Here is a 19421-nt window from a genome sequence, read left to right as displayed (position 1 = left end):
CAGAGAGACAGAGAGAAGGACAGACAGGCAGGAAGAGAGAGAAGCATCAATTCTTTGTTGCAGCTTCTTAGTTGTTCATTGATCGCTTTCTCATATGTGCCTTGACCAGGGAGCTACAGCAGAGTGACTGACCCCTTGCTCAGGCCAGGAACCTTGGGCTTCAAGCCAGCAACCATGGGGCCATGTCTATAATCCCACACTCAAGCCAGTGACCTGTCGCTGAAGCTGGTGAGCCTGCACTCAAGCCGGCAACCTTGGGGTTTTGAACCTGAGTCCTCTGCATCCCAGTCCGATGCTCTGTCCACTAAACCACCACCTGGTCAGGTTGTTTATGGATATTTTCTGCCATGTTTATTACCTGTTTGTGGATTGGGAGGTTAAGGTGAAAATATCTCATTTTTCAGTCTTAGTAGTTCAAGATGCTAATTTCACACTAGTACTTTAAAACTTTAAAAAGTCATAAAATTGTTCAAAATTATTTTAAACCACTTAACATCCTTCTAGAACATTTATATCTTTTCCATCAAATGTCACTGATTTTGTTAAGTGAAACCACTGCTTTTAAGAGCATTAATTTAGCAGCGGGAGACAAAAGCGTGGTTCTGCTGGCAGGGTTGGAAGCTGGCTGGCCACCACTGGGCTCAGGTGTGAGCTCAATCTTGCCCGGCTAGGGAGAAGGGGGCATGCAAAAGCGGCCAAGCTCAGCTGTCGGCAGCCTGTAATCCAGCCTCGGGAGAAGGGCGGGAAACCCGGAAAGGGTAGAAACCAGCCCCGGAGCAAGGGCAGAGGAGCACATCCCTGCCCCGCCCGTGCAACCCAGGCTTGCGGTCTGACTTGGTAGCCGGCTCCTCCCGCGGGGGTGGAGCCAAAAGCCCAGAAGAGGCGGAGTTCCGCTACGGAGCTGAGCTTGGGCACGCAGCCCTGCCTGGTGGTAGAGCCAAGGCTAGCAGCTGTTTCTTGAGTGGGATCATCCGGCAAAGGCAGGGCGAAAGCTCGGAAACAGGCGGAGACCCGCAGCTGAGCAAAGGTGCTCGCCACTGCCCTCAGGACCGAGCATAACGTCACACACGGGGGCGGGGCAAAGGCCAAGGCCACCAACCCTTGTGCACCCGAGCACGTGATCACAGCCACTCCCGTGAAGAGAAAATGCGGAGGCAGAGAAATACAACACAAATAAACCAAGAGAAATCCCCAGAAAAGGACCTAAGTGAATCAGATATAACCAAATTACCAGATGCAGAGTTTAAAATAACGATTGTTAGGATGCTCAAAGATATTAGAACCACCATAGATGGCCATTACGAAAACCTAAATAAAGAGATAACAAATATAAAAAAGGACATTGAAATAATAAAAAAGAATCAGACAGAAATGACAAATACAATATCTGAAATAAAGAATACAATGGAAGGAATTAAAAGCAGGATGGATGAAGCAGAGAATCGAATCAGTGAGTTAGAGGACACAATAAATAAAGGCACGGAAGCAGAGCAGAAAAAAGAAAAGAGACTCAAAAAGTCGGAGGAAACTTTAAGAGAGCTCTGTGACAACATGAAGAGAAATAACATCCGCATCATAGGGGTTCCTGAAGAAGAAGAGAAAGAACAAGGGATAGAGACTTTGTTCAAACAAATTATAGCGGAAAACTTCCCCCAATTAAGGCAGGAAAATGTCTCACATGTTCAGGAAGCACAGAGAACTCCATTAAGGAGAAACCCAAAGAAACCAACACCAAGACACATCATAATTAAATTACCAAAGCTAAATGATAAAGAGAAAATATTAAAAGCTGCGAGAGAAAAAAAGACTATCACCTACAAAGGAGCCCCCATAAGGATGACTTCTGACCTCTCAACAGAAACACTTGAGGCCAGAAGGGAATGGCAAGAAATATTCAAAGTAATGCAGAACAAGAACCTACAACCAAGACTACTTTATCCAGCAAGGCTATCATTTAAAATTGAAGGAGAAATAAAAAGCTTTACAGACAAAAAAAAAACTCAAGGATTTCACTGCAACCAAACCAAGGCTGCAAGAAATGCTAAGGGACCTGTTGTAAACAGGTCAAAGGAAAAAAAGAATATAGCAAAAGAGAAAAACAGTTTTAAAGAAAAAAAATGGCAATAAACAATTACATATCAGTAATAACCTTAAATGTTAATGGATTAAACGATCCGATCAAGAGACATAGGGTAGCTGCGTGGATAAGAAAACAGGACCCATACATATGCTGTCTACAAGAGACACACCTTAAATCAAAAGATGCACACAGACTGAAGATAAAAGGATGGAAAAAAATATTTCACGCAAATGGAAATGAAAAAAAAGCTGGGGTAGCAATACTTATATCAGACAAAATGGACTTTAGAACAAAGACCATAGTTAGAGATAAAGAAGGTCACTACATAATGATAAAGGGAGCACTCCAAAAGGAAGATATAACCATTATAAATATCTACGCACCTAATATAGGAGCACCGAAAGATATAAAGCAGACTTTGATAGACTTAAAGGGCGAGATCAACAGCAATACTATAATAGTAGGAGATTTCAATACCCCATTAACATCATTAGATAGATCCTCAAGAAAGAAAATTAACAAAGAAACAGCAGACTTAAAGGACATATTAGATCAACTCGATCTAATGGATATCTTCAGAACCTTTCATCCTAAAGCAGCAGAATATACATTCTTTTCAAGTGCTCATGGTACATTCTCTAGAATAGACCACATGTTAGGGCACAAAAGCGGGCTCAACAAATTTAAGAAGATTGAAATCATATCGAGCACTTTCTCTGATCACAATGGCATTAAACTAGAAATCAACCACAATAGAAAAATTGAAAAACATTCAAACACTTGGAAACTAAATAGCACAATATTAAACAATGAATGGGTTAACATTGAGATCAAAGAAGAAATTTAAAAATTCCTAGAAACAAACGATAATGAGCATACATCAACTCAAAATTTATGGGACACAGCAAAAGCAGTCCTGAGAGGGAAGTTTATAGCATTACAGGCATACCTCAAGAAGCTAGAAAAAACTCAAATAAACAACTTAACCCTGCATCTAAAAGAACTAGAAAAAGAACAGCAAGTAAAGCCCAGAGCTAGTAGAAGGAAGGAAATAATAAAGATCAGAGCAGAAATAAATGACATAGAGGCTAAAGAAATAATACAGAGGATCAATGAAACCAGGAGCTGGTTCTTTGAAAAGGTAAACAAGATCGATGAACCTTTAACAAGACTCACCAAGAAAAAAAGAGAGAGGACTCAAATAAATAAAATTAGAAACGAGAGAGGAGAAATAACAACTGACACAACAGAAATACAAAATATTGTAAGAAAATACTATGAAGAACTGTACGCCAAAAAACTAGACAACCTAGATGAAATGGACAAATTCCTTGAATCATATAATCTTCCAAAAATCAATCTGGAAGAATCAGAAAACCTAAACAGACCAATTACAACAAATGAGATTGAAACAGCTATCAAAAAACTCCCAAAAAAGAAAAGTCCTGGGTCTGATGGCTTCACAAGTGAATTCTACCAAATATTCAAAAAAGAACTAACTCCTATCCTTCTCAAGCTATTTCAAAAAATTCAAGAGGAAGGAAGACTCCCAAACTCCTTTTACGAGGCGAGCATAATTCTGATTCCAAAACCAGGCAAAGACAACACAAAAAAAGAAAATTATAGGCCAATATCCCTGATGAACTTAGATGCAAAAATCCTCAACAAAATATTAGCAAACCGGATCCAGCAATATATGGAAAAAATCATACACAATGATCAAGTAGGATTTATTCTTGGGAGGCAAGGCTGGTACAATATTCACAAATCAATCAATGTGATTCATCACATAAACAAAAGAAAGGAGAAAAACCACATGATAATTTCAATAGATGCAGAAAAGGCATTTGATAAAGTCCAGCACCCATTCATGATCAAAACTCTCAGCAAAGTGGGAATACAGGGAACATACCTCAACATGATAAAGGCCATCTATGACAAACCCACAGCCAACATCATACTCAATGGGCAAAAATTAAAAGCAATCCCCTTAAGATCAGGAACAAGGCAGTGGTGCCCCCTTTCACCACTCTTATTCAACATAGTTCTGGAAGTCCTCGCCACAGCAATCAGACAAGAAAAAGAAATAAAAGGCATCCAAATTGGAAAAGAAGAAGTAAAACTATCATTATTTGCAGATGACATGATATTGTATATAGAAAACCCTAAAGTCTCAGTCAAAAAACTACTAGACCTGATCAAAGAATTTGGCAAGGTGACAGGATATAAAATCAACACTCAGAAATCAGAGGCATTTTTATACACTAATAATGAACTGTCAGAAAGAGAAATCAGGGAATCAATCCCCTTTACCATTGCAACCAAGAAAATAAAGTACCTAGGAATAAATCTAACTAAGGAGATTAAAGACTTGTACTTGGAAAATTATAAAACATTGATAAAAAGAAATCAGGGAAGATACGAATAAGTGGAGGCATATACCGTGCTCATGGTTAGGAAGAATAAACATCATTAAAATGTCTATATTACCCAAAGCAATTTATAAATTCAATGCAATACCAATGAAAATACCAATGACTTACTTCAAAGACATTGAACACATATTCCAAAAATTTATATGGAACCAAAAAAGAACACGAATAGCCTCAGCAATCCTGAAAAGGAAGAAAAAAGTGGGAGGTATCACACTTCCAGATATCAAGTTATATTATAAGGCCATTGTACTCAAAACAGCATGGTACTGGCATAAGAACAGGCACATAGATCAATGGAACAGAACAGAGAACTCAGAAATAAACCCACAGCTCTATGGACAACTGATATTTGACAAAGGAGGTAAGACAATACAATGGAGTAAAGACAGCCTCTTCAACAAATGGTGTTGGGAAAACTGGACAGCTACCTGCAAAAAAATGAAACTAGACCACCAACTTACACCACTCACAAAAATAAACTCAAAATGGATTAAAGACTTGAATGTAAGCCGTGAAACCATAAGCATCTTAGAAGAAAACATAGGCAGTAAGCTCTCTGACATCTCTCGCAGCAATATATTTGCTGATTTGTCTCCACAGGCAAGTGAAATAAAAGACAGGATAAACAAATGGGACTTTATCAAACTAAAAAGCTTCTGCACAGCTAAAGACAATAAGAACAGAATAAAAAGACAAACTACACAATGGGAGAACATATTTGACATAGCGTCAGACAAGGGGTTAATAACCAAAATTTATAAAGAACTTGTAAAACTTAATACCAGGAAGACAAACAATCCAATCCAAAAATGGGCAAAAGAAATGAATAGACACTTCTCCAAAGAGGACACACAGATGGCCAATAGGCATATGAAAAAATGTTCAACATCACTAATGATTAGAGAAATGCAAATTAAAACCACAATGAGATATCACCTCACACCAGTCAGAATGGCGCTCATCAATAAAACAACACAGAATAAGTGCTGGCGAGAATGTGGAGAAAAGGGAACCCTCCTGCACTGCTGGTGGGAATGCAGACTGGTGCAGCCACTATGGAAAACAGTATGGAGATTCCTCAAGAAATTAAAAATCGAACTGCCTCTTGACCCAGCTATACCACTGTTAGGAATATACCCCAAGAACACTATAGCACTGTTTGAAAAGAAGAAATGCACCCCCATGTTTATGGCAGCATTGTTCACAATAGCAAAGATTTGGAAACAGCCCAAGTGTCCATTAGAGGACGAGTGGATTAAAAAGCTTTGGTATATATATACTATGGAATACTACTCAGCCATAAGAAATGATGACATAGGATCTTTTACAACAACATGGATGGGCCTTGATAACATTATACTGAGTGAAAGAAGTAAATCAGAAAAAACTAAGAACTATATGTTTTCATACATAGGGGGGACATAAAGATGAGACTCAGAGACATGAACAACAGTGTTGGGGTTACAGGGTGGGGGGAGGAGAGGGAGGGGGTTGGGGGAGGGGAGGGTCACAAAGATCATGACTTTTCAGCATTTGCCATATTCCCCCCTTAATCTATAGACAGACAGCAAATATTTACGTATGGTGTTCCCACTACAAAGACTGCTGTCTTAGGGACAAATGCTGATAAACTACTTCAGCAGTTCCTCCTTCTTCAAAGACTTATATGTAAACATAGAGCTCCATGTTTCATAGGACATACTCAAGCTCCCTCCATGCTCCCTGGAGCTTTAGCACAAGGGAATGCCCCCTCCCCCTTTTTTTTTTTTTAGTATTTTTTTATTTTATTTATTTATTTTTTGTATATTTCTGAGGATGGGGATGGGGAGGCAGTCAGACAGGCTCCTGCATGCGCCTGACTGGGATCCATCTGGCATGCCTACCGGGGGGAATGCTCTGCCCATCTGGGGTGTTGCTCTGTTACAACCCGAGCCATTCTAGCGACTGGGGCGGAGGCCGTGGGGTCATCCTTAGTGCCTAGGGTGGATTTGCTCCGGTGGAGCCTTGGCTGCGGGCGGGAGGAGAGAAACGAAGAGGAAGGAGAGAGGGAGGAGTGGAGAGGTAGATGGGCACTTCTCCTATGTGCTCTGGCCAGGAATCGAACCCGGGAATCCTGCACACCAGGCTAATGACTCCGACGGGTCTACTATATCATGCTTTTTACTTAAAAAAAAAAAAAAAATTTACATTTCTTTTGAATGCTGATGAGCAGGAGACACCAAATCTTTTTCGCCTGCAAACTACTACCCTCTTTATTAGATCTAGCTAATAACACTGTTCTGTCTTTTTTCCAAACAGCTCCAGATATATGGAAAAGATTTATATAGGCGGATGGGGATCCTCAAACCCCTCAGCGAGATCTTCTGAGAATGGCTTTTAAGATACCTAGAGGCAGAAAAAGCTCAATAGACATCAGGGGAACTACCAGCTTTTAGGATACACCCTTAAAGGCTCCAACGCTCCAAAGGGGTCTCATAGGATGCCATCTGGGTCCTGCTTCAATAGTGGAAAGGAAGGTCATTGAGCTAAAGCCTGCCAGGCTTACACGCCTCTGCTGCGAGGAAGCAGGGACACTGGAAGGTGGGCTTCCCCCTCGCTCCTCTAAGGGAGGGTTCAGTCTCTTCCAGTCCTGCTCCAGCCACCTATGACCTAACCTTGCCCAGAAAGCTGGGGTTTGCCACTGAAGGCTGAAGGTGCCCAGGGCCGTCGGCCCCATCTACAACACTGTGGACGAGCCTAGGGTATTTCTTCCAAGAAGCAGGTAAACTGATCTCATTCGCACAAGGGCCACATAACTATGTTTTGCCTGAATAGTCAGGTTTTTTATTCTTCCCTCAAAGATCTCTGTTGTGGGTGTTGATAGTCCTATTTTCTGCTGCTTTGCTTAATATATAGTGTTTCCTTTATCCCTCCTACCTCAATGCCCCACTCATATTTCAGGCTGGGACCTACTCCTAATTTAGAGCTCTCTTTCCTCCTTTAGCCAACTTGTATTATGAATTTACCTTTGCCACCCAGCTTAGTGTATCCCAAGGTTCTCTTTACCAGGCCACAGTCACAGAGCTCCAGGAAAAAGCTACCTGGTCTCAACTCTCCAGGCAGAGGAGAACAGAAGCTTCATATCCACACATGCTGCAAATGGCTTTTTCCAGTCTACCTGAATCATTACCAGCTAGAAGCAGCGGTCATTGGGACTTGGACATGAGCTGCAAAATATAGAATGGTGACAACAATTCCAGTGCCATGCGGACTTTTCCTGTGGGGAACTTTCCTGGACTCCTGCTCCCTGTGACAGCTCCTAACAGACTGAACTGTGGTTGGGTTGCATGTTTCAGGGATTTGGCATGGTGATGGGGCCAACTTGGACTTGGGGAACATGTTAAGGACACTACTCTTTTAGGGATTCTTGCTGTATTGGCCAAGAGTTTGCTTAAAGGCTTTTAATCACTGTAAAAAAAAAATAGAGGACTGGATGAAGAAGATGGGGCACATATACACCATGGTGTATTATTCAGCTAGGAGAAATGGTGACATTGGATCACTTATAGAGGAATGGTGGAGTCTTGGTAGCATTGTGCGGGGTGAAATAAGCGAATCAGAAAAAAACAGGAACTGCAGGATTCCATACATTGGTGGGACATAGAAGCGAGACTAAGAGGCATGGACCGGAGTGTGGTGGCTATGGGGAGGTGGGGGGAGGGAAGGAGGGAGAGGGGGAGGGGGAGGGGTACAGAGAGAACTGGATGGAGGGTGGCGGAGGATGATCTCGCTTCGGGTGATGGGTATGCAACAGAACTGAATGACAAGATAACCTGGAGATGTTTTCTTTGAATGTATGTACCCTGATTTATTGATGTCACCCCATTCAAATAAAAATTTATTTAAAAAAAAAAAAAAAAAGAGCATTAATTTAACATTTCAATATAAAGGTGGGCAGTACTAACATAATACATAATAAAGTAAACATTTTACTGGTTGCTCAAGATCTTACTATTCTTATTTATTATTTAACCATGTTCTCATTTCCATGACAATATAATCAGAGTTTAAAATGTTTTCATTTAAATACTTACAAAATATTTTAGAGGATGTTTAACCTAATGTCTACATTCCTAACTAACTGTGAATCCAAGACCTCTATTAAATTATCATATATACTCCAGATAAGAGAAACTATTCTTTAAAACTATGAATTTTACTAATCTGACACCAATGATACTTTTCAAAATACATATCTCTATCAAGTCTTAAATTTTCATCTATGTCCTAAGAGAAAATGTATGATTAAGTACGTCTTGTTACCATAATGACTAGACCCCAAACTCATCAGTGTGGGAGGTAACCCCCCACCTGCACGAGGGAATCACCATGCATGAAGGCCTGCAGGGTGACTCATGCACAGGATCTACTGTATTTCCACTATCTGGGGATCAGTAGGTATCGATAAGAGCCTGAAGTGTGATCAGTGCCAAATGAACAAGTCAAAGATCAAAAAGGTCAAAAACATGGTCTTTGCTCTCAGGCTTACAATTGCAGAGAAAATATTTTCCTTTTGATTCACCACTGGCAACTACTTGCATCCCTCTAAAAATAAATACATACATACATATATCATATATATATATATGTGTGTGTGTGTGTGTATATATATATGTGTGTGTATACACACACACACACACACAACCTGAAAGACAAGAAGTTGTGTTTCAGGATATTAGTGATTTCAAATTAATTTTTTAATACTTAACTATTACCATCAACTAAAGAATACCATAATTTGTCTCCTAGCAATGAAGAAAATAAATTTTATATTTAAGTAAAAGATACCATCAATGACATTCACTTTGGGTGTTGGTTCAGGAACTTTCTACCTTATCAGGTCAGGTCAGATTTTTACTGATTTTGGCCAACAGCTATTCTAAAATTTAGATGAAAAAAAAGAGTGAAATGATGTTGTCTTTAAAATGAATTATTATAAACAAAACAAGAAAAAAGTAACACGTTTCCATCACTGATTTGCAATTTAGATGTTTCTCAAGAAACTCAAATATGATAACAGGAGTGTATTTATGTGAAAATAACAAAGCAACCCCTGGCAAAATACAGCAGTTTAGACATGGTGGCCACTAATGAATGTTTAAAGGTTAAAATGACAGTGTCTCTTGCCTGGAAACAAAACCAAAATCTTTTTAATGGTTTTTGCTTTACCCTGACTATTGTTCTAAAAATATGCTTGTATGGCACATACTCAAAAATGGGTCAGTTACAGAAACAATAGACTCACATTCTAAAGATGAACAAAATTAATTTCAAATGCAAAGTGTGCTTCCAGGGCAGAAATTCACCAAAGATCACAGACTTGTTCCCAGAGATCAATGTCTATAGCCCACAAAGAAAAGGCTATAGATTAGAGACTGCAGATAGTAGCATTCATTTCTTTACAGCATTCATTTCTTTACATTTAAAATACACATAAAAAATGAGGGAACAAGGGAAAGATAAAAGTGCATTCATGTTCAAGGTTAAAGAGGAAGACTGCAGGCATTCCATCATGCATTACAAGTTTAGAACCCTGTCCATTCCAGAGCCTTTCTGTGCCTTTTTTTTTAACTCTTTATAGCCTTGGATTTCTCAGTTCATTAGAACACAAGAAATAAACAAAGGATTTCTAAATCTCAAAATGTTCGACTTTACTGAATTCTCTCATAGCCAAACTCTACTGTGTCTCAAACTGTCAACTACTTTATCGACAATAAATCCTTGAAGACTGATATTGACCTAACCAACTCTACCAACCCCACTTTGAAGAATTAGAACACCAAAAAACAAACTTTTCTCACGCAAAGGTGAGTCTAGTATTTAAAAATACACTTTAAGTTCCATTACCTCTTTCACTCATTCACAGGTCAAAATAATCAAAATGGTCAGTCCCCCGTATTGACAGATCCACTTACCTTCCAGACCACAACATGGAATCAACATGTCCTAAATGAATATGTATGCTTGAGACTGCCTATGAGCTATGACCATTAAGTATTGTTCAAATATAGCAATGGAAAGGGGGGTGGCTGGAAGAAGACAACTCCATAAACATTCAGGAGCTGAGAGCAGTTCAAAGCTACAGTTTCCGCAGCTCTCCGACTCAGTCTTACCTATCAACTCTCTGGGCTGGGCTGTCCTGCTGGGCCCACTGCACGGAATGTTCTGATAGGGGGTAGATGAGGTGGTGTTTACCCAGGACTCCGGGGATAAAAAGTTGAGAGAAGATTGGTTATTATGGTCCTGAAGCTCTTTACACTGAGCAAGACTGTCTTGAGGAGCGCTCACTTCTTCAGAACAAGGCTGAACTGAGCTAGTAGAGATTCTTCTTTGGTACAAGGGCCGGCCAGGTCCTCTGGGTTCATACTACACAAAGAAAAAGGACATTTAATACATCAGTGAAACATATACTCCCTTCCTTAAGTATGCAGCAATATCAAGTAGAAATTCCCAAAAATATTCTCTCCTGTGACTGTGAAAACACAGCTTCCCCCTAAAAATGCAGCCTGAACATAGCATCAAGAGACCTGAGTTCAAAACTCAGCTGTGGCCTTTAGTGGATAGACCAGTGATAACACACATCCAATTTCTGATTCCGTTTACTTGTCTGTAAAATATGGAGCTGAACTTCCTGTCTTCAGTTCTAAAATTCTACTGATGTTTTAGGTAACACTATATTATAAATAAGAAGAAACACATCTTAAAGTTAAATGGGGAAATTATAGTTATAATCAATTGAACCAGAGCCAACTTGAACAGGGTGGGGTCATCCATTCTAGACTCATCTCTTGGGCCTGAGTCTAACTTTAGAACCTCCCAATTTTTCATTCATTAAACCAACCAGATGGCGAGACGTGACTCCTCCTGCCCAACATTATATCCCCCTGAGTGGACTCACTACACTTATTCTTTTAGACAGTCTTCACTGATACAAAACACTCATTACTTTCTTCAAAAATTCCTTTATTGAAATGCAATTAACTTATTATTTTTTTTCCTCCTTCCTAATCTGTGCAGCCTAAATTCCTTTAACCTTCTTGACAAGATCTATTTGCCAGCCATTTCAAGATTATTTTTATTATCATCTAAGTACTCTACAATTTTTTGTTGCCGGACTATTGTGACCAATATTCAGTCTCAGTTCTAGTGGCAGGCAGGACGGAGTAAGTGGTCAGGTATGCAGCCTCAGTCCAGAGCCACACAACCTAGGTTAGGCTGCAGGCTGTTTTCTATGAGCAGGTTCACCCTGGGCAATGGACTTAACCTCTTGGAACTTCATCTGTTATTGGTGCTTCGTTTACCAACAGTATCCACAGTACCTACCTCCTAGGATTATTGTGAGAATTAAATGAGGTTAGCATGCATAGCATTTAGAACTGTTCCTGGCACACAGGAAGGGCTTCTTGTTATATAATTGTTTTCATGTAACATATTAAGATAAGATTCCATGTTTGATCTTAAATGACAGATTGAGATCAGTTAGTAGTTACTCTTCCCACTGCTCCCCGATGACAGATTTGCTATTCAGTTTACAGTCACTATGGTTCTGAGGAATCTTTCTTTTACCACTGTTGTTAGCAATAATTGGGTAGCAGGCACTGGAGGTGAGATTAAAAGGAGAGAGATGAGTTGGCACAGTCACAGCAGGATGCTTTTGGGAAATCTAAGCATAAGCAAATAGTGTCAGGCCAATTAAATGGGGGAAATGGTGGTGCAAGCCCTGTGAGGGTAAGGCATCCCAGACAGACCACTAGAACATAAACCAGGGAAGGGAGTGGCCTGGACTGGCTGTCCCTGTGCTGACAGGAAAGGTCGGAAGGAGAGCAGCTCTCGCTATTAAATGAAAGCCCAGGCAGTTTCCACATTCCCGAAGTTTCGCTATTGGAAGGGAAAGCACAATAATACTTCCATCCAGTCAATTCCTTTTCATATATATATAATATATATGAAATATAATATATATATTTTTTATTTCTTCTGAAGCTGGAAACGGGGAGAGACAGTCAGACAGACTCCCGCATGCGCCCAACTGGGATCCACCCGGCACGCCCACCAGGGGCAATGCTCTGCCACGACCAGAGCCACTCTAGCGCCTGGGGCAGAGGCCAAGGAGCCATCCCCAGCACCCGGGCCATCTTTGCTCCAATGGAGCCTTGGCTGCGGGAGGGGAAGAGAGAGACAGAGAGGAAGGAGGTGGGGGTGAAGAAGCAAATGGGCGCCTCTCCTATGTGCCCTGGCCGGGAATCGAAACCGGGACCCCCGCATGCCAGGCCGACGCTCTACCGCTGAGCCAACCGGCCAGGGCCTCCCCTATATTTTTATTGTTGTTCTGTCTCTAGAAATTGTATCTACATTCACCTTTAATTTTGCTCTGCTTTAAAGGCAATTTCCCCCCAATGTTCAAGATCATTCTGAATTCGACTCTGGTTTTCCAGAATATTATCATCCTAACTCATCAGCACATTTGAGATTTCTTTGTCTAGGTCATCATAGCAGGGGCTGAACAGAACAGCCAACCTTTCTCAACTGCTCTTTGCTCCCTAAGGCCAGGCAATCCCTAGTGACGGATCTCAACAGCTTATGCAGTACATCTTTGTTTTTTTATCGTTTGTTATGAAGATGATCAGCTCACAGAAGCAAAATGAAGTGCTTCTCCCTGAGTGTTCAACCCAGGCACAGTCTGTAGGGATCACATTCTCAAGTCTTTATGTGTGAATACGTAAGTGTAAAACAAATGTCTGCTATGGCCTCAGAGAACAGGTTGTAATCATCAAATGCCCTGGTGATACAGAACACTAAATTCACTCAGGAATTTCAGGTATTAATGTTATAAGCCCCTTATCATTAAATAATTAACATATATACACCAGCAGCATAAACAAATACCTTTTCTTCAATGAAAAGATCTATGAACCACAAGGCTTAAATGAAGAAAACTAAAAATCAGAAAGCAAGAGAAGGCTCATATAAAAGAAAATAATATTCAATTAAACTTTTTAGAAAATGTGTCACTTTTATCTTAGAAACTGAAAAAAACAACAACAAAAAAACCCAACAACACACAGTTGACAGGCACAGAAGAACGTGTGGAAATACTGTCACATGTTTATAACAGCTTCTAAGTCGCTACTGACGAAGATGAATGTGTTCCTGAAATATGAAATTCAATTCCAAATCACATTATGAATATGACTGATGCTTTCTGTTATAGAAAGAACCAAAACTTAAAATTGTTTTTATATTCTTCAATTTAGATAAAATTGAAGGTTTCATAAGTATATACAGTGTGTTCGTAAAGTCATGATGCACTTTTGACTGGTCACAGGAAAGCAATAAAAGACGATAGAAATGTCTTTTGTTGAAATGTGAAATCTGCACCAAATAAAAGGAAAATCCTCCCAGTTTCTGTAGGATGATGTGGCAGCATGTGCGCATGCACAGATGACGACGTAATACCGTGTATACAGTGTAGCAGCCCACGGCCATGCCAGTCGAGATGTGGATGGTACAGAGGAAAGTTCAGTATGTTCTGTGGCTCGCTAAATTCGAATCCGTGACCAAAGTGCAACGTGAATATCGGCGTGTTTATAATGAAGCGCTACCACATAGGAATAACATTACTCGGTGGGATAATGAAGATATGTTTTGTTTTGTTTTTCAGTTTCTAAGATAAAAGTGACACATTTTCTAAAAAGTTTAATTGAATATTATTTTCTTTTATATTGAAGTTGAAGGAAATTGGCAGTTTGGTGGAGAAACCCCGTTCTGGTAGGCCATCAGTCAGTGACGAGTCTGTAGAGGCTATACGAGATAGCTACCTAAGGAGCCCTAAAAAATCTGTGCATGAGCCCACATTGAACTGCACTGAATAGGTATGAAACTGGGAGAGTTTTCCTTTTATTTGGTGCAGATTTCACATTTCTATCGTCTTTTGTTGCTTTCCTGTGACCAGTCAAAAGTGCACCATGACTTTACAGACACACTGTATAAGTCTACTGGTACATCTATTCATATAACACAGATGAGGTATAAAAATATGATTTGCTACTTTAGAATATGTACTCAAAGGAAATTTGAGTACAAGCAGGAAATCTTGATGACACCCGAATAAAATAATGTATATACCAAATAAATTACATTTTAGCAAGTTTTATAGTTTTCAACATACAGATCCTATAAGGTTTTGTTAAATTTATACCTAGGTAATTCATTTTTCTTTGAGCTATAGTAATGGTGGCTTTTATGTGTGGTTTTCCAATTGTACAATGCTAGTTAGAGAAATGCGAAGGATTTGTGTGGGTCTGACCTTACATTTTGAAAGCTTGTAAATTCACATTAGTTATAGAATTTTTGTTGGTTAGTTTTCTGGGTAGATTCTTTTGAGTTTTTCTACATTGGCAATCACGTTATCTGTGAACAGGGACAGCTTTATTTCTTCCTTTCCAATCTCTATGCCCTTTATTATTTTTTCTTACCATACTGCACTAGCTAAGACTCCAGCACAATGTGGAACAGGAGTGTTGACAGTGGACATCTAACCTTGTTCCTAATCTTAAGAGAGAAAGCATTCAGTCTCTATCATTCGGTCTGATGGTTGCTGTAAGATGTTTATAAGTTAACCTTTAACAGGTTAAGGAATTTCCCTTATGTTTCTAGTTTTCCAAGAGTTTTTATGAGTGGATGTTGTGTTTTGTCCAATTGGTGTGGAATTTTTGTTGTTGTTGTTGTTATCTATTGATATAATTATGTGGGTTTTCTCTTTAGACTGTTAGTACGGTGGGTTTCACTGATTTATTTTCAAATACTGGACTAGCCCTGCATTCTAGGAATAAGCCTTAACACGGTCATTGTATATATTGCCAAATTCAATTTGCTATTGTTTTATTGAGGTTATCTGTATCACTGTTCACAAATACCAGTTTCTAGTTTTCTCTTTTTTGTACTGTCTCTGTCTAGTTTTGGTATCAAAGTAATGTTGGCCATATAGAGCAAGTTGAGATGACCCTTTCTCTTCAAGATTGTGTAATTTGGTGGCACTTTTTCTTTACCTATTTGGAGGGGCAAGAAGACAGAAGAGATAAAAAGGCAAAGAAGCTTGGCCCCACCCCCTAACCCCATAGCTCCACCTGACAAGGATGGATCCCCTCCCTGAAAAGTGCTGGCTCATGCAGGATTTTGTTGTGACTGAGGCTACCGCAGTGGAATTTTTGATTCCATATTGCAACAATTATTGCAACTAATCTTTAAGAAACTACCAATTGTGTAGTAGCAAAGAATTACCTATTAAAGAAAAAGCTATTAAAATTCCCTTTTAGGTACATACCTGTATGATGGAAATTTTCTTAATAAACTGCAACTAAAATAACATACTGCATTAGATTTGCAAAACTATGAAAAAATGGCACTTTTCTCATGAGATTATTTTTGTTTTGTAAAATAGTTATTTTCATAAAAAATTATGTTAATAAGTAATGGGTGTGTTATTTTTAAACAAATCAATAATTATTTTAAAATCCTCAGTTTTAAAAGTCAATAGCTTGTATAAAAAACTGTTCATAGATTTTTTTTTTTAACAGAGACAGAGAGAGAGTCAGACAGAGGGATAGACAGGGACAGACAGGAAATGGAGAGATGAGAAGCATCAATCATTAGTTTTTCTTTGCCGTTGCAACACCTTAATTGTTCATCAATTGCTTTCTCATATGTGCCTTAACCGCAGGCCTTCAGCAGACTGAGTAACCCCTTGCTCGAGCCAGCAACCTTGGGCTCAAGCTGGTGACCTCGGGGTCTCGAACCTGGGTGTTTCACATCCCAGTCCGATGCTCTATCCACTGCACCACCGCCCAGTCAGGCTCATAGATTTTTTTAATCTCACGTAAACAAACCTCTTTGATTTTGCATAAGGCTATTATTCACTGAAGGACGGGGAGCAACCCAAATGCCCATCACCAGCAGGCCAGTGAAATGACTGTGGTGGAGCCACGTAAAGAAAACACTGCGTTGCTGCAAAGGAGTAAGGAAGATTCCCATGTACTGCTGTGGATGAGCACCGATCTACCCAGGTAAAAAATACGTGTAATACACTGCTTTTTATTCATGAAAGGGAGAAACGTGTACATACAAATATTCCCTTACCTTTTCAAAAAAGAAATAATCAGAGGTTGAACTAAAAATCATAACTGGTTATCTATAGGGGGATGTGATGAGCTGGGGGAGAGAATAGAAATGGAATATTCTTCTGTGAATATTGCTTGTTCTATAATTTGAACTTTAGGACCATATACTATTAGATACTTTTTAAAATCAAAATTAGATTTCAATAACATAATCCTTAAAAATTAAAAACAAATAGAAACTCAAATATTTATCAAATGGGCACTATAATGGGCAAAATAATAAAAAATTTATTTCAAGTGCCTTTACAATCCAGTATTTGAAGTAAATATCTATAGGACATAGCCTTAGGACAAAGTGAACCACAAAAATATCTTCAACTGTATTTATTGTAACTTAAATTCATTATTGTTATTATAAAACAACTATTATATATATACACACATACATATATACATGTCTAACATCTATCTATCTATATCTATCTACCTACCTATCTATCATCTATGTGTAGGTATACACATTTAGATAAAGCCAATAAGTAGTTGTTAGTCATTCATTAGAAACCATGATTTCAGTATAAAAGAGAATATACAAATGTTGAAAACCCTATAATTCAGGCCCGACCTGTGGTGGCACAGTGGATAAAGTGTTGACCTGAATGCTGAGGTCGCCAGTTCGAAACCCTGGGCTTGCTGATCAAGGCACATATGAGAGTTGATGCTCCCTGCTCTTCCCCCTTCTCTCTCTCTCTCTCTTCTCTAAAATAAATATTTTTTTTTTTAAAAAAAAAACCTCTTTCTTTTAAAAACAAACAATCTCATAATCCTTTATTTGATTTGGAAATGTCCGTATGAACTCATGATTTATTTTCTTCTTTCAAAAAAATAAAATATTTCCCCACTCTGACCAAAGCTGCATCAACAGCCTGTGCTCTCTGAGTTAAACCGTATCTGGGGTATTTAGGTATTTATAATTTTTCACAATGACATAAAATTTAATGGTCTAAAACACAACTAAGTTTCATTGTTTTATATCTTATTCAACTATAAATTTTCTTACAGCATAAAGGTTTATTGGTTCACTAACAAAATTAATTTTTTTGAGATGCTCACATGCTCTCTTAATCTTACAATGTTATCAGCCTGAATTTGTTTAGGCCTAGATTTGTGTGATCCAAGGTGATCAGTGAGGCAGTATAACCTTGACCTAAATTAAAATGTAAAGAACATGCAAAGATTCTGGGGCAGAACCTAGCTCTTACTTATTATGTACTTCTAGCACCTGATATACCTACTAAAAGTCCTCACCAGATATTTGACAAGAGAATTAAAAGCTGCGTGTTGAACAAATGCCTTATTTTCTATTTAATTTTTCCAAGATATGAAGAAGAAAATTTTGACTATAAAACACTCTTGGATTCTATTGTTTCAATTTAGCTCCCATAAGATTACCATCTTATGTTTAAACCAACGTGCTCCAGTCTGTAGAGAAGTACAGAGTTACCTAGGAAGCAACTAGAAGGAAGAAAGAAGAGTACCATTGAAAGATTAAAAGTGACCAATATTAGCAAGCCAGGAAACGTGTGATGAATAAACTGTAGTTTGCAACAGTATTGTCTATAGGTTTGTGAAACATAATCTATTAAAAAGTACTTGATAAATTTATAACACTATTTTTTCAAAGGTATGATTCCCAGTTATTGGTGGGGACTGGCCCAAGACCCCACTAAAATAATAAGTAAATAAATAAAAAGTATAACAATCAAGACTGGATGAGTAGCCAACAAGAAAGGACACATTTCTGGAACTTTTCTAGAGGAATGGCGTCTGTGGAAGAAGGATGGAGTTGTAGCTCCCAGCCAAGAAGGAAATACTTTCTAGGTGAATTTATTGGGGTGACATCAGTTAATAAAATTATATAGGTTTTAGATGTACAATTCTGTAATACATCATCTGTAGATTGTGTTGTGTGTCCACCACCTCAAGTCAAGTCTCCCTCCATCACCATTTCTTCCCCTTTACCTTCTACTACCTCCTCCTTTCCCCTTTCCCTCTGGTCACCACCATACTGTTCTGTCTATGAGGTTGTTTTGTTCTGTTTTGGTAAGCGTAATCCCTCACTTTAAGAGGGGAATTAACACCCCCCATCCTTGCAGAACTCCACAAAGGCTCAGGCCTCAGAAACACTAGTCAAAATGGGAAATGAAGGAAGAAGGAGGCATAAAATTAGAGGGATCACTGAGGTCTGTACTGGGAAAGGGGGATGGCTGCTCTGCCCAGGCATTCCTCCCCAGGGCCCAGGAGGATTCAAGCATTAAAAAGTCCCCGGCCCTGGCCGGTTGGCTCAGCGGTAGAGCGTCGGCCTGGCATGCAGGGGACCCGGGTTTGATTCCCGGCCAGGGCACATAGGAGAAGCGCCCATTTGCTTCTCCACCACCCCCCTTCCTCTCTGTCTCTCTCTTCCCCTCCCGCAGCCAAGGCTCCATTGGAGCAAAGATGGCCCGGGCGCTGGGGATGGCTCCTTGGCCTCTGCCCCAGGCGCTAGAGTGGCTCTGGTCGCGGCAGAGCAACGCCCCAGAGGGGCAGAGTATCGCCCCCTGGTGGGCAGAGCTTCGCCCCTGGTGGGCGTGCCGGGTGGATCCCGGTCGGGCGCATGCGGGAGTCTGTCTGACTGTCTCTCCCCGTTTCCAGCTTCAGAAAAATACAAAAAAAAAAAAGAAAATGAGAAACAGAAATGGTAAGAAATTAGCA

At 39.5% G+C, this 19421-nt stretch overlaps 1 protein-coding gene across 3 annotated transcripts in view; it reads right to left on the bottom strand.

Moving 5' to 3' along the window:
* Positions 1 to 19421, bottom strand: part of HELZ (helicase with zinc finger) — a 197321-nt gene that overhangs the window by 9557 nt on the left and 168343 nt on the right. For all 3 annotated transcript variants that reach the window (XM_066386510.1, XM_066386512.1, XM_066386511.1), the window contains one exon: positions 10668 to 10920. In XM_066386510.1, the coding sequence (XP_066242607.1) occupies positions 10668 to 10920 (253 nt within the window). The remainder of the gene's footprint in view (positions 1 to 10667; positions 10921 to 19421) is intronic.

This window comes from Saccopteryx leptura, chromosome 5 (assembly GCF_036850995.1).
Source record: "Saccopteryx leptura isolate mSacLep1 chromosome 5, mSacLep1_pri_phased_curated, whole genome shotgun sequence".
Taxonomy (NCBI): Eukaryota; Metazoa; Chordata; class Mammalia; order Chiroptera; family Emballonuridae; genus Saccopteryx; species Saccopteryx leptura.
The sequence above is the reverse complement of the archived record's forward strand: the minus strand, read 5'-3'. Positions and strand labels throughout refer to the sequence as shown.